Source organism: Ricinus communis, chromosome 6 (assembly GCF_019578655.1).
Source record: "Ricinus communis isolate WT05 ecotype wild-type chromosome 6, ASM1957865v1, whole genome shotgun sequence".
In the NCBI taxonomy this organism is placed as follows: Eukaryota; Viridiplantae; Streptophyta; class Magnoliopsida; order Malpighiales; family Euphorbiaceae; genus Ricinus; species Ricinus communis.
Genome location: NC_063261.1, coordinates 17,213,420 through 17,227,059, shown reverse-complemented (window position 1 = coordinate 17,227,059; position 13,640 = coordinate 17,213,420). Strand labels below are relative to the sequence as shown.

The 13,640-nt window shown below is 38.0% G+C and overlaps 1 protein-coding gene across 1 annotated transcript; it reads left to right on the top strand.

Annotated features, from left to right (window-relative positions):
• Nucleotides 1–10,042: 10,042 nt before the first annotated feature.
• Nucleotides 10,043–10,669, top strand: LOC125370294. The gene has a single exon (XM_048375307.1). It carries the CDS (start codon nucleotides 10,043–10,045, stop codon nucleotides 10,667–10,669), a length of 627 nt encoding a protein of 208 aa, XP_048231264.1.
• Nucleotides 10,670–13,640: the final 2,971 nt, after the last annotated feature.

Genomic DNA, 13,640 nt, shown 5'->3' with positions numbered 1-13,640 from the left:
GGGAAAGGGAAGTGTACGACTATCAATTGATAGTGTAATTCATACCGTGGTCGATGTTTACCTTGTACCGGAATTGAGAAGCAATTTGCTCAGTGATTTTCAACTACAAGAACGTGGATTCTCTATTCTCATTCAAAGCATGGAGTCTACAAAGTATTTCATGCGGAAAGGGTCTAACTTTAACAGAGTTGGATGAGTGCAAATAGAATGTTTGCTTTACTAGCCAAGCCTACAAGAAGTCTAGTCAATCAATCAAAATGTATGCAAGCATCAATCAAGTACAAACACAAATTGTGGCATCAAGGTATAGATACCTGAATTATAAAGGGTTGAGAACTCTAAAATTCGGGAATATGGTGAAAGGGCCATGATGGAATGAAGTATTAGAAACTTGCACAAGTTGTCTAATAGGGAAGCGACAGGAAAGTGGAGATATCAACATTGCTTTTAGATTATGTTTTATAGTTATTTAAAGGCCTAGTCTGTTCAATAAAGTTATCAAAGTATTTGTCAACAATTACTTTAGAACAACAAAACTGGTATCGAGCCTTCAAAAGCCCCGAGCAAAGAAAAAATGGCGGAAGGGAACAATTCTACGATACCTAGCATTCCAAAGTTTGATGGAGACTATGATCACCGGTGTCTTATTATGGAGAATCTTTTAAGATCGGAAGGAGTATTGGAGCGTTGTCCAAAATGGTTTTGTTGTACCAGAGTCTGAAGAAGCTTTAACTGCTGTTGAAAAGAAAATGCTTGATGAAGCAAGATTGAAGGATCTCAAAGCCAAGAACTATTTATTCAACTCAATTGACAAAACCATTCCGAAAATAATCACTCAAAAGGAAACATCCAAACGGTATGGGACTCCATGAAAACAAAGTATCAAGGCAATGCTAGGGTGCGTGCACAATTACAAACCCTAAGGAGAAACTTTGAATTGATGGACATGAAGATAGGAGAATCCCATGCATTATTTTGCAAGAGTGATGGTGGTGGCCAACGATATGAGGAGTCAGGAGAAAACATGCCGGATGTAAAGATAGTGGAGAAGATTATAAGAACTCTCACCGAGAACTTCAATTATATTGTATGTTCTATTGAGGAATCCAAGGATATAGATATTCTTACTGTTGATGCCTTGCAAAGTTCTGCCTTGTGCATGAGCAAAAATTCAGGAAGAATACCGGAGTAAGAGTCTTTGAAAGTTTCACAAGATGAAAGAGGAAGTAGAGGCCGAGGGAAGTGCTTTCAAGAAGAGGGAAGAGGTCGAGGAAGAACCATCAATAAAGCTATGATTGAGTGTTATCATTGTCATCGGTTGGGACATTTTCAATATGAATGTCCTAACCGGGATAAGAAAAGCAAATTATGTAGAGCTTGACGATGAAGATGATATGATATTGATGGCATTTGTTGAAACAAATAATGCTAAAAGGGATGAGATATGGTTCTTGGATTCTGGTTGTAGCAATCATATGTGTAGAGAGAAGGCTTGGTTCAATGATCTTGACGAAACTTACAAGCAAACTGTGAAGTCGGGAAACAATTGTCGAGGTTATGGGAAAGGGAAGTGTACGACTATCAATTGATAGTGTAATTCATACTGTGGCTGATGTTTACCTTGTACCAGAATTGAGAAGCAATTTGCTCAGTATTTTTCAACTACAAGAACGTGGATTCTCTATTCTCATTCAAACATGGAGTCTACAAAGTATTTCATGCCGGAAAGGGGTCTAACTTTAACAGAGTTGGATGAGTGCAAATAGAATGTTTGCTTTACTAGCCAAGCCTACAAGAAGTCTAGTCAATCAATCAAAATGTATGCAAGCATCAACTGAAGTACAAACACAGCTGTGGCATCAAAGGTATAGATACCTGAATTATAAAGGGTTGAGAACTCTAAAATTCAGGAATATGGTGAAAGGGCTGCCAGTATGGAATGAAGTATTAGAAACTTGCACAAGTTGTCTAATAGGGAAGCAGCACAGGAAAGTGGAGATATCAACATTGCTTTTAGATTATGTTTTATAGTTATTTAAAGGCCTAGTCTGTTCAATAAAGTTATCAAAGTATTTGTCAACAATTACTTTAGAACAACAAAACTGGTATCAGAGCCTTCAAAAAGCCTGAGCAAAGAAAAAATGGCAGAAGGGAACAATTCTACGATACCTAGCATTCCAAAGTTTGATGGAGACTATGATCACTGGTGTCTTATTATGGAGAATCTTTTAAGATCGAAGGAGTATTGGAGCGTTGTCCAAAATGGTTTTGTTGTACCAGAGTCTGAAGAAGCTTTAACTGCTGTTGAAAAGAAAATGCTTGATGAAGCAAGATTGAAGGATCTCAAAGCCAAGAACTATTTATTCAACTCAATTGACAAAACCATTCTGAAAATAATCACTCAAAAGGAAACATCCAAACAGCTATGGGACTCCATGAAAACAAAGTATCAAGGCAATGCTAGGGTGCAGCGTGCACAATTACAAACCCTAAGGAGAAACTTTGAATTGATGGACATGAAGATAGGAGAATCTACATGCACTATTTTGCAAGAGTGATGGTGGTGGCCAACGATATGAGGAGTTGTGGAGAAAACATGCCGGATGTAAAGATAGTGGAGAAGATTATAAGAACTCTCACTGAGAACTTCAATTATATTGTATGTTCTATTGAGGAATCCAAGGATATAGATATTCTTACTGTTGATGCCTTGCAAAGTTCTCTGCTTGTGCATGAGCAAAAATTCAGGAAGAATACTGCTGGAGTAGAAGAGCAGGTGCTGAAAGTTTCACAAGATGAAAGAGGAAGTAGAGGCCGAGGGAAGTCGCTTTCAAGAAGAGGGAAGAGGTCGAGGAAGAACCATCAATAAAGCTATGATTGAGTGTTATCATTGTCATCAGTTGGGACATTTTCAATATGAATGTCCTAACTGGGATAAGAAAGCAAATTATGTAGAGCTTGACGATGAAGATGATATGATATTGATGGCATTTGTTGAAACAAATAATGCTAAAAGGGATGAGATATGGTTCTTGGATTCTGGTTGTAGCAATCATATGTGTAGAGAGAAGGCTTGGTTCAATGATCTTGACGAAACTTACAAGCAAACTGTGAAGTCGGGAAACAATTGTCGATGCAGGTTATGGGAAAGGGAAGTGTACGACTATCAATTGATAGTGTAATTCATACTGTGGCTGATGTTTACCTTGTACCAGAATTGAGAAGCAATTTGCTCAGTATTTTTCAACTACAAGAACGTGGATTCTCTATTCTCATTCAAAGCATGGAGTCTACAAAGTATTTCATGCGGAAAGGGGTCTAACTTTAACAGAGTTGGATGAGTGCAAATAGAATGTTTGCTTTACTAGCCAAGCCTACAAGAAGTCTAGTCAATCAATCAAAATGTATGCAAGCATCAATCAAGTACAAACACAAATTGTGGCATCAAGGTATAGATACCTGAATTATAAAGGGTCGAGAACTCTAAAATTCGGAATATGGTGAAAGGGCCATGATGGAATGAAGTATTAGAAACTTGCACAAGTTGTCTAATAGGGAAGCGACAGGAAAGTGGAGATATCAACATTGCTTTTAGATTATGTTTTATAGTTATTTAAAGGCCTAGTCTGTTCAATAAAGTTATCAAAGTATTTGTCAACAATTACTTTAGAACAACAAAACTGGTATCGGAGCCTTCAAAAGCCCCGAGCAAAGAAAAAAATGGCGGAAGGGAACAATTCTACGATACCTAGCATTCCAAAGTTTGATGGAGACTATGATCACTGGTGTCTTATTATGGAGAATCTTTTAAGATCGGAAGGAGTATTGGAGCGTTGTCCAAAATGGTTTTGTTGTACCGTAGTCCTAAGAAGCTTTAACTCATTGAAAAGAAAATGCTTGATGAAGCAAGATTGAAGGATCTCAAAGCCAAGAACTATTTATTCAACTCAATTGACAAAACCATTCCGAAATAATCACTCAAAAGGAAACATCCAAACAGCTATGGGACTCCATGAAAACAAAGTATCAAGGCAATGCTAGGGTGCAGCGTGCACAATTACAAACCCTAAGGAGAAACTTTGAATTGATGGACATGAAGATAGGAGAATCGGTTACAGACTATTTTGCAAGAGTGATGGTGGTGGCCAACGATATGAGGAGTTGTGGAGAAAACATGCCGGATGTAAAGATAGTGGAGAAGATTATAAGAACTCTCACTGAGAACTTCAATTATATTGTATGTTCTATTGAGGAATCCAAGGATATAGATATTCTTACTGTTGATGCCTTGCAAAGTTCTCTGCTTGTGCATGAGCAAAAATTCAGGAAGAATACTGCTGGAGTAGAAGAGCAGGTGCTGAAAGTTTCACAAGATGAAAGAGGAAGTAGAGGCCGAGGAAGTGCTGCTCGAAGAAGAGGAAGAGGTCGAGGAAGAACCATCAATAAAGCTATGATTGAGTGTTATCATTGTCATCAGTTGGGACATTTTCAATATGAATGTCCTAACTGGGATAAGAAAGCAAATTATGTAGAGCTTGACGATGAAGATGATATGATATTGATGGCATTTGTTGAAACAAATAATGCTAAAAGGGATGAGATATGGTTCTTGGATTCTGGTTGTAGCAATCATATGTGTAGAGAGAAGGCTTGGTTCAATGATCTTGACGAAACTTACAAGCAAACTGTGAAGCTGGGAAACAATTGTCGTATGCAGGTTATGGGAAAGGGAAGTGTACGACTATCAATTGATAGTGTAATTCATACTGTGGCTGATGTTTACCTTGTACCAGAATTGAGAAGCAATTTGCTCAGTATTTTTCAACTACAAGAACGTGGATTCTCTATTCTCATTCAGCATGGAGTCTACAAAGTATTTCATGCGGAAAGGGGTCTAACTTTAACAGAGTTGGATGAGTGCAAATAGAATGTTTGCTTTACTAGCCAAGCCTACAAGAAGTCTAGTCAATCAATCAAAATGTATGCAAGCATCAACTGAAGTACAAACACATTTGTGGCATCAAGGTATAGATACCTGAATTATAAAGGGTTGAGAACTCTAAAATTCAGGAATATGGTGAAAGGGTCGCCAAGATGGAATGAAGTATTAGAAACTTGCACAAGTTGTCTAATAGGGAAGCGACAGGAAAGTGGAGATATCAACATTGCTTTTAGATTATGTTTTATAGTTATTTAAAGGCCTAGTCCGTTCAATAAAGTTATCAAAGTATTTGTCAACAATTACTTTAGAACAACAAAACTGGTATCGGAGCCTTCAAAAGCCCCGAGCAAAGAAAAAATGGCGGAAGGGAACAATTCTACGATACCTAGCATTCCAAAGTTTGATGGAGACTATGATCACTGGTGTCTTATTATGGAGAATCTTTTAAGATCGAAGGAGTATTGGAGCGTTGTCCAAAATGGTTTTGTTGTACCAGAGTCTGAAGAAGCTTTAACTGCTGTTGAAAAGAAAATGCTTGATGAAGCAAGATTGAAGGATCTCAAAGCCAAGAACTATTTATTCAACTCAATTGACAAAACCATTCTGAAAATAATCACTCAAAAGGAAACATCCAAACAGCTATGGGACTCCATGAAAACAAAGTATCAAGGCAATGCTAGGGTGCAGCGTGCACAATTACAAACCCTAAGGAGAAACTTTGAATTGATGGACATGAAGATAGGAGAATCGGTTACAGACTATTTTGCAAGAGTGATGGTGGTGGCCAACGATATGAGGAGTTGTGGAGAAAACATGCCGGATGTAAAGATAGTGGAGAAGATTATAAGAACTCTCACTGAGAACTTCAATTATATTGTATGTTCTATTGAGGAATCCAAGGATATAGATATTCTTACTGTTGATGCCTTGCAAAGTTCTCTCGTGCATGAGCAAAATTCGGAAGAATATCACTGGAGTAGAAGAGCAGGTGCTGAAAGTTTCACAAGATGAAAGAGGAAGTAGAGGCCGAGGAAGTGCTGCTCGAAGAAGAGGAAGAGGTCGAGGAAGAACCATCAATAAAGCTATGATTGAGTGTTATCATTGTCATCAGTTGGGACATTTTCAATATGAATGTCCTAACTGGGATAAGAAAGCAAATTATGTAGAGCTTGACGATGAAGATGATATGATATTGATGGCATTTGTTGAAACAAATAATGCTAAAAGGGATGAGATATGGTTCTTGGATTCTGGTTGTAGCAATCATATGTGTAGAGAGAAGGCTTGGTTCAATGATCTTGACGAAACTTACAAGCAAACTGTGAAGCTGGGAAACAATTGTCGTATGCAGGTTATGGGAAAGGGAAGTGTACGACTATCAATTGATAGTGTAATTCATACTGTGGCTGATGTTTACCTTGTACCAGAATTGAGAAGCAATTTGCTCAGTATTTTTCAACTACAAGAACGTGGATTCTCTATTCTCATTCAGCATGGAGTCTACAAAGTATTTCATGCGGAAAGGGGTCTAACTTTAACAGAGTTGGATGAGTGCAAATAGAATGTTTGCTTTACTAGCCAAGCCTACAAGAAGTCTAGTCAATCAATCAAAATGTATGCAAGCATCAACTGAAGTACAAACACAGCTGTGGCATCAAAGGTATAGATACCTGAATTATAAAGGGTTGAGAACTCTAAAATTCAGGAATATGGTGAAAGGGCTGCCAGTATGGAATGAAGTATTAGAAACTTGCACAAGTTGTCTAATAGGGAAGCAGCACAGGAAAGTGGAGATATCAACATTGCTTTTAGATTATGTTTTATAGTTATTTAAAGGCCTAGTCTGTTCAATAAAGTTATCAAAGTATTTGTCAACAATTACTTTAGAACAACAAAACTGGTATCAGAGCCTTCAAAAAGCCTGAGCAAAGAAAAAATGGCAGAAGGGAACAATTCTACGATACCTAGCATTCCAAAGTTTGATGGAGACTATGATCACTGGTGTCTTATTATGGAGAATCTTTTAAGATCGAAGGAGTATTGGAGCGTTGTCCAAAATGGTTTTGTTGTACCAGAGTCTGAAGAAGCTTTAACCGTCATTGAAAAGAAAATGCTTGATGAAGCAAGATTGAAGGATCTCAAAGCCAAGAACTATTTATTCAACTCAATTGACAAAACCATTCCGAAAATAATCACTCAAAAGGAAACATCCAAACAAATGCATGGGACTCCATGAAAACAAAGTATCAAGGCAATGCTAGGGTGCAGCGTGCACAATTACAAACCCTAAGGAGAAACTTTGAATTGATGGACATGAAGATAGGAGAATCGGTTACAGACTATTTTGCAAGAGTGATGGTGGTGGCCAACGATATGAGGAGTCAGGAGAAAACATGCCGGATGTAAAGATAGTGGAGAAGATTATAAGAACTCTCACTGAGAACTTCAATTATATTGTATGTTCTATTGAGGAATCCAAGGATATAGATATTCTTACTGTTGATGCCTTGCAAAGTTCTCTGCTTGTGCATGAGCAAAAATTCAGGAAGAATACTGCTGGAGTAGAAGAGCAGGTGCTGAAAGTTTCACAAGATGAAAGAGGAAGTAGAGGCCGAGGGAAGTACGCTCAAGAAGAGGGAAGAGGTCGAGGAAGAACCATCAATAAAGCTATGATTGAGTGTTATCATTGTCATCAGTTGGGACATTTTCAATATGAATGTCCTAACTGGGATAAGAAAGCAAATTATGTAGAGCTTGACGATGAAGATGATATGATATTGATGGCATTTGTTGAAACAAATAATGCTAAAAGGGATGAGATATGGTTCTTGGATTCTGGTTGTAGCAATCATATGTGTAGAGAGAAGGCTTGGTTCAATGATCTTGACGAAACTTACAAGCAAACTGTGAAGCTGGGAAACAATTGTCGTATGCAGGTTATGGGAAAGGGAAGTGTACGACTATCAATTGATAGTGTAATTCATACTGTGGGTCGATGTTTACCTTGTACCGGAATTGAGAAGCAATTTGCTCAGTATTTTCAACTACAAGAACGTGGATTCTCTATTCTCATTCAAAGCATGGAGTCTACAAAGTATTTCATGCGGAAGGGGTCTAACTTTAACAGAGTTGGATGAGTGCAAATAGAATGTTTGCTTTACTAGCCAAGCCTACAAGAAGTCTAGTCAATCAATCAAAATGTATGCAAGCATCAATCAAGTACAAACACAAATTTGTGGCATCAAGGTATAGATACCTGAATTATAAAGGGTCGAGAACTCTAAAATTCGGGAATATGGTGAAAGGGTCGCCAAGATGGAATGAAGTATTAGAAACTTGCACAAGTTGTCTAATAGGGAAGCAGGACAGGAAAGTGGAGATATCAACATTGCTTTTAGATTATGTTTTATAGTTATTTAAAGGCCTAGTCTGTTCAATAAAGTTATCAAAGTATTTGTCAACAATTACTTTAGAACAACAAAACTGGTATCAGAGCCTTCAAAAAGCCTGAGCAAAGAAAAAATGGCAGAAGGGAACAATTCTACGATACCTAGCATTCCAAAGTTTGATGGAGACTATGATCACTGGTGTCTTATTATGGAGAATCTTTTAAGATCGAAGGAGTATTGGAGCGTTGTCCAAAATGGTTTTGTTGTACCAGAGTCTCAAGAAGCTTTAACTGCTGTTGAAAAGAAAATGCTTGATGAAGCAAGATTGAAGGATCTCAAAGCCAAGAACTATTTATTCAACTCAATTGACAAAACCATTCTGAAAATAATCACTCAAAAGGAAACATCCAAACAGCTATGGGACTCCATGAAAACAAAGTATCAAGGCAATGCTAGGGTGCAGCGTGCACAATTACAAACCCTAAGGAGAAACTTTGAATTGATGGACATGAAGATAGGAGAATCGGTTACTGACTATTTTGCAAGAGTGATGGTGGTGGCCAACGATATGAGGAGTTGTGGAGAAAACATGCCGGATGTAAAGATAGTGGAGAAGATTATAAGAACTCTCACTGAGAACTTCAATTATATTGTATGTTCTATTGAGGAATCCAAGGATATAGATATTCTTACTGTTGATGCCTTGCAAAGTTCTCTCCGCTTGTGCATGAGCAAAAATTCGGAAGAATATCACGGAGTAGAAGAGTCGAAAGTTTCACAAGATGAAAGAGGAAGTAGAGGCCGAGGAAGTGCTGCTCGAAGAAGAGGAAGAGGTCGAGGAAGAACCATCAATAAAGCTATGATTGAGTGTTATCATTGTCATCAGTTGGGACATTTTCAATATGAATGTCCTAACTGGGATAAGAAAGCAAATTATGTAGAGCTTGACGATGAAGATGATATGATATTGATGGCATTTGTTGAAACAAATAATGCTAAAAGGGATGAGATATGGTTCTTGGATTCTGGTTGTAGCAATCATATGTGTAGAGAGAAGGCTTGGTTCAATGATCTTGACGAAACTTACAAGCAAACTGTGAAGCTGGGAAACAATTGTCGTATGCAGGTTATGGGAAAGGGAAGTGTACGACTATCAATTGATAGTGTAATTCATACTGTGGCTGATGTTTACCTTGTACCAGAATTGAGAAGCAATTTGCTCAGTATTTTTCAACTACAAGAACGTGGATTCTCTATTCTCATTCAGCATGGAGTCTACAAAGTATTTCATGCGGAAAGGGGTCTAACTTTAACAGAGTTGGATGAGTGCAAATAGAATGTTTGCTTTACTAGCCAAGCCTACAAGAAGTCTAGTCAATCAATCAAAATGTATGCAAGCATCAACTGAAGTACAAACACAGCTGTGGCATCAAAGGTATAGATACCTGAATTATAAAGGGTTGAGAACTCTAAAATTCAGGAATATGGTGAAAGGGCTGCCAGTATGGAATGAAGTATTAGAAACTTGCACAAGTTGTCTAATAGGGAAGCAGCACAGGAAAGTGGAGATATCAACATTGCTTTTAGATTATGTTTTATAGTTATTTAAAGGCCTAGTCTGTTCAATAAAGTTATCAAAGTATTTGTCAACAATTACTTTAGAACAACAAAACTGGTATCAGAGCCTTCAAAAAGCCTGAGCAAAGAAAAAATGGCAGAAGGGAACAATTCTACGATACCTAGCATTCCAAAGTTTGATGGAGACTATGATCACTGGTGTCTTATTATGGAGAATCTTTTAAGATCGAAGGAGTATTGGAGCGTTGTCCAAAATGGTTTTGTTGTACCAGAGTCTGAAGAAGCTTTAACTGCTGTTGAAAAGAAAATGCTTGATGAAGCAAGATTGAAGGATCTCAAAGCCAAGAACTATTTATTCAACTCAATTGACAAAACCATTCTGAAAATAATCACTCAAAAGGAAACATCCAAACAGCTATGGGACTCCATGAAAACAAAGTATCAAGGCAATGCTAGGGTGCAGCGTGCACAATTACAAACCCTAAGGAGAAACTTTGAATTGATGGACATGAAGATAGGAGAATCGGTTACAGACTATTTTGCAAGAGTGATGGTGGTGGCCAACGATATGAGGAGTTGTGGAGAAAACATGCCGGATGTAAAGATAGTGGAGAAGATTATAAGAACTCTCACTGAGAACTTCAATTATATTGTATGTTCTATTGAGGAATCCAAGGATATAGATATTCTTACTGTTGATGCCTTGCAAAGTTCTCTGCTTGTGCATGAGCAAAAATTCAGGAAGAATATCACGGAGTAAGAGAAAATAAAGTTTCACAAGATGAAAGAGGAAGTAGAGGCCGAGGAAGTCGCTTTCAAGAAGAGGAAGAGGTCGAGGAAGAACCATCAATAAAGCTATGATTGAGTGTTATCATTGTCATCAGTTGGGACATTTTCAATATGAATGTCCTAACTGGGATAAGAAAGCAAATTATGTAGAGCTTGACGATGAAGATGATATGATATTGATGGCATTTGTTGAAACAAATAATGCTAAAAGGGATGAGATATGGTTCTTGGATTCGGTTGTAGCAATCATATGTGTAGAGAGAAGGCTTGGTTCAATGATCTTGACGAAACTTACAAGCAAACTGTGAAGTCGGGAAACAATTGTCAGATGCGAGGTTATGGGAAAGGGAAGTGTACGACTATCAATTGATAGTGTAATTCACATCATGGCCGATGTTTACCTTGTACCCGAATTGAGAAGCAATTTGCTCAGTATTTTCAACTACAAGAACGTGGATTCTCTATTCTCATTCAGCATGGAGTCTACAAAGTATTTCATGCGGAAAGGGGTCTAACTTTAACAGAGTTGGATGAGTGCAAATAGAATGTTTGCTTTACTAGCCAAGCCTACAAGAAGTCTAGTCAATCAATCAAAATGTATGCAAGCATCAACTGAAGTACAAACACAGCTGTGGCATCAAAGGTATAGATACCTGAATTATAAAGGGTTGAGAACTCTAAAATTCAGGAATATGGTGAAAGGGCTGCCAGTATGGAATGAAGTATTAGAAACTTGCACAAGTTGTCTAATAGGGAAGCAGCACAGGAAGTCTTTTCCAAAGAAGAGTCAGTGGCGCGCCTCGAAGAGATTACAACCGATACACTCTAACTTATGCGGTCCAATCTCTCCAGATTCAAACAGCGACGAGAAATATATCTTGACCTTCATTGATGACTACAGTAGGAAGGTTTGGATATATTTTTTGCAAGCCAAGTCGGAGGCATTCTCACACTTCATCCAATTTAAGAATCAAGTAGAGAAGGAGACTGGCTCTGTCATATCCTGCCTACGTACAAACAGAGGGGGAGAATTTAATTCAGATGAATTCAATTCATTCTGTAGTGAAGCAGGAATCACTAGACAACTTACTGCAGCCTACACTCCACAACAAAACGGAGTGGCAAAAAGGAAAATCGAACAATAAAGAATATGGTGCGGTGCATTCTGGATGATAAGAAGGTTCCAAAGAAATTCTGGTCAGAAGCTGCGAGGTGGACAGTTCATGTCCTAAATAGAAGTCCAGTTTCAGTCGACAAAGAAAGAACACCTGAAGAGATGTGGAGTGAAGTAAAACCCAATGTTAACTATTTTAGAATTTTTGGGTGTTTAGCTCATATGCATGTCCCAGACCAAAGGCGAAAGAAGTTGGATGATAAAAGCATGTCTTGTGTACTTCTTGGCGTCAGTGAACAATCCAAGGCATACAGGTTATACAATCCTGTAACTCAAAAAATAATAATCAACCGTGATGTGGTGTTTGAGGAAGAAAAAGGTTAGGAATGGGAGAATGACAAAAATCATGAAGATAAACTTATGTGGGCAGACTGTGAAAATAAGTCAACTCAAGGAAGAGAGAATGAAGAAGATCAAACTTCAAGAGAAGCAGAGCCTGAGGTTGAAGAGTCTAACGAAACATAAACACCTCTAAGAGTTCAAAGGCAACCTGACACTTGTAAGATTATGTATCAAGAGAAGGACTTTCGGATGAAGAAGTTCACTTTGCAATGTTTACTATGTCTGAGGATCCAAATTTATTTGAAGAGGCGATAAAGGATGAGAAATGGAAGAAGGCGATGGACTATAAAATGGAAGCCATTACGAAGAATAAAACTTGGTACTTGACAACTCTACCAACCGAGGCAAAGAAAATTAGTGTAAAATGGGTATTCAAGACCAAGTTTAATGAAAATGGGAAGGTGGACAAGTATAAAGCACGTTTGGTGGCCAAGGGATATGTGCAGGAACAGGGTATTGATTACAATGAAGTTTTTGCTCCGGTGGCCAGATGAGATACCATTAGAACACTTCTTGCAGTAGCAGCACAAAAAGGTTGGTGTGTCTTCCAGTTAGATATGAAGAGTGCATTTTTGCACGGAGAGTTGAAAGAAGATGTATGTAGATCAACCTCAAGGATATGTCAAAGCAGGAGAAGAAAATAAAGTATATAAGCTGCATAAGGCACTTTACGGTTTGAAACAAGCACCACGTGCTTGGTACAACAAAATAGAGGCTTACTTCATCAAGGAAGGATTCTGAAATGCAACTACGAACACACTTTTTTTGTCAAAACAGAAGGAGGTAATCAAGTTTTAATTGTCAGTCCTTATGTGGATGATCTTATTTATACTGGAAATAATTCTGACATGATTGTAAAGTTTAAAGCTTCCATGAAAAAAGAATTTGATATGACTGATTTGGAAAAGATGAAATATTTTCTAGGAGTGGAAGTAAGTCAAAAGGAAGAAGGGATCTTTATTACGCAAAAGAAATATGCAGGGGAGCTGCTTGAAAGATTCAAGATTCATGAAGGTAATTATGTCAAAAATTCTATAGTTCTTGGTGTTAAGCTATCGAAGAATGATGGAGAAGTCAAAGTGGATGGAACATTATATAAACAACTCATCGGGAGTCTTATGTATATAACTGTCACGAGACCAGATCTCATGTATGTTGTATGCCTATTAAGCAGATTCATGGTAAATCCTTCGGAGCAGCATATGCGTGCAACAAAAAAGGTCATGCGTTATTTGAAGGGAACTCAGTCTTTTGGTCTGTTCTACAAGAGAGGAGGTGAGGATAAGTTAATTGCATATAAGGACAGCGATTACGCTGGTGATACAGATGATAGAAGAAGCACAAGTGGCTACGTGTTCTTTTTGAATGGAGGGGCAGTCTCATGGGCATCAAAAAAGCAGCTTGTGGTGACACTCTCTACCATAGA

Coding starts and splice junctions, on each gene's coding strand:
- LOC125370294 (XM_048375307.1), top strand. CDS start 10,043: ATGGCAGAAGGGAACAATTCTACGATACCTAGCATTCCAAAGTTTGAT.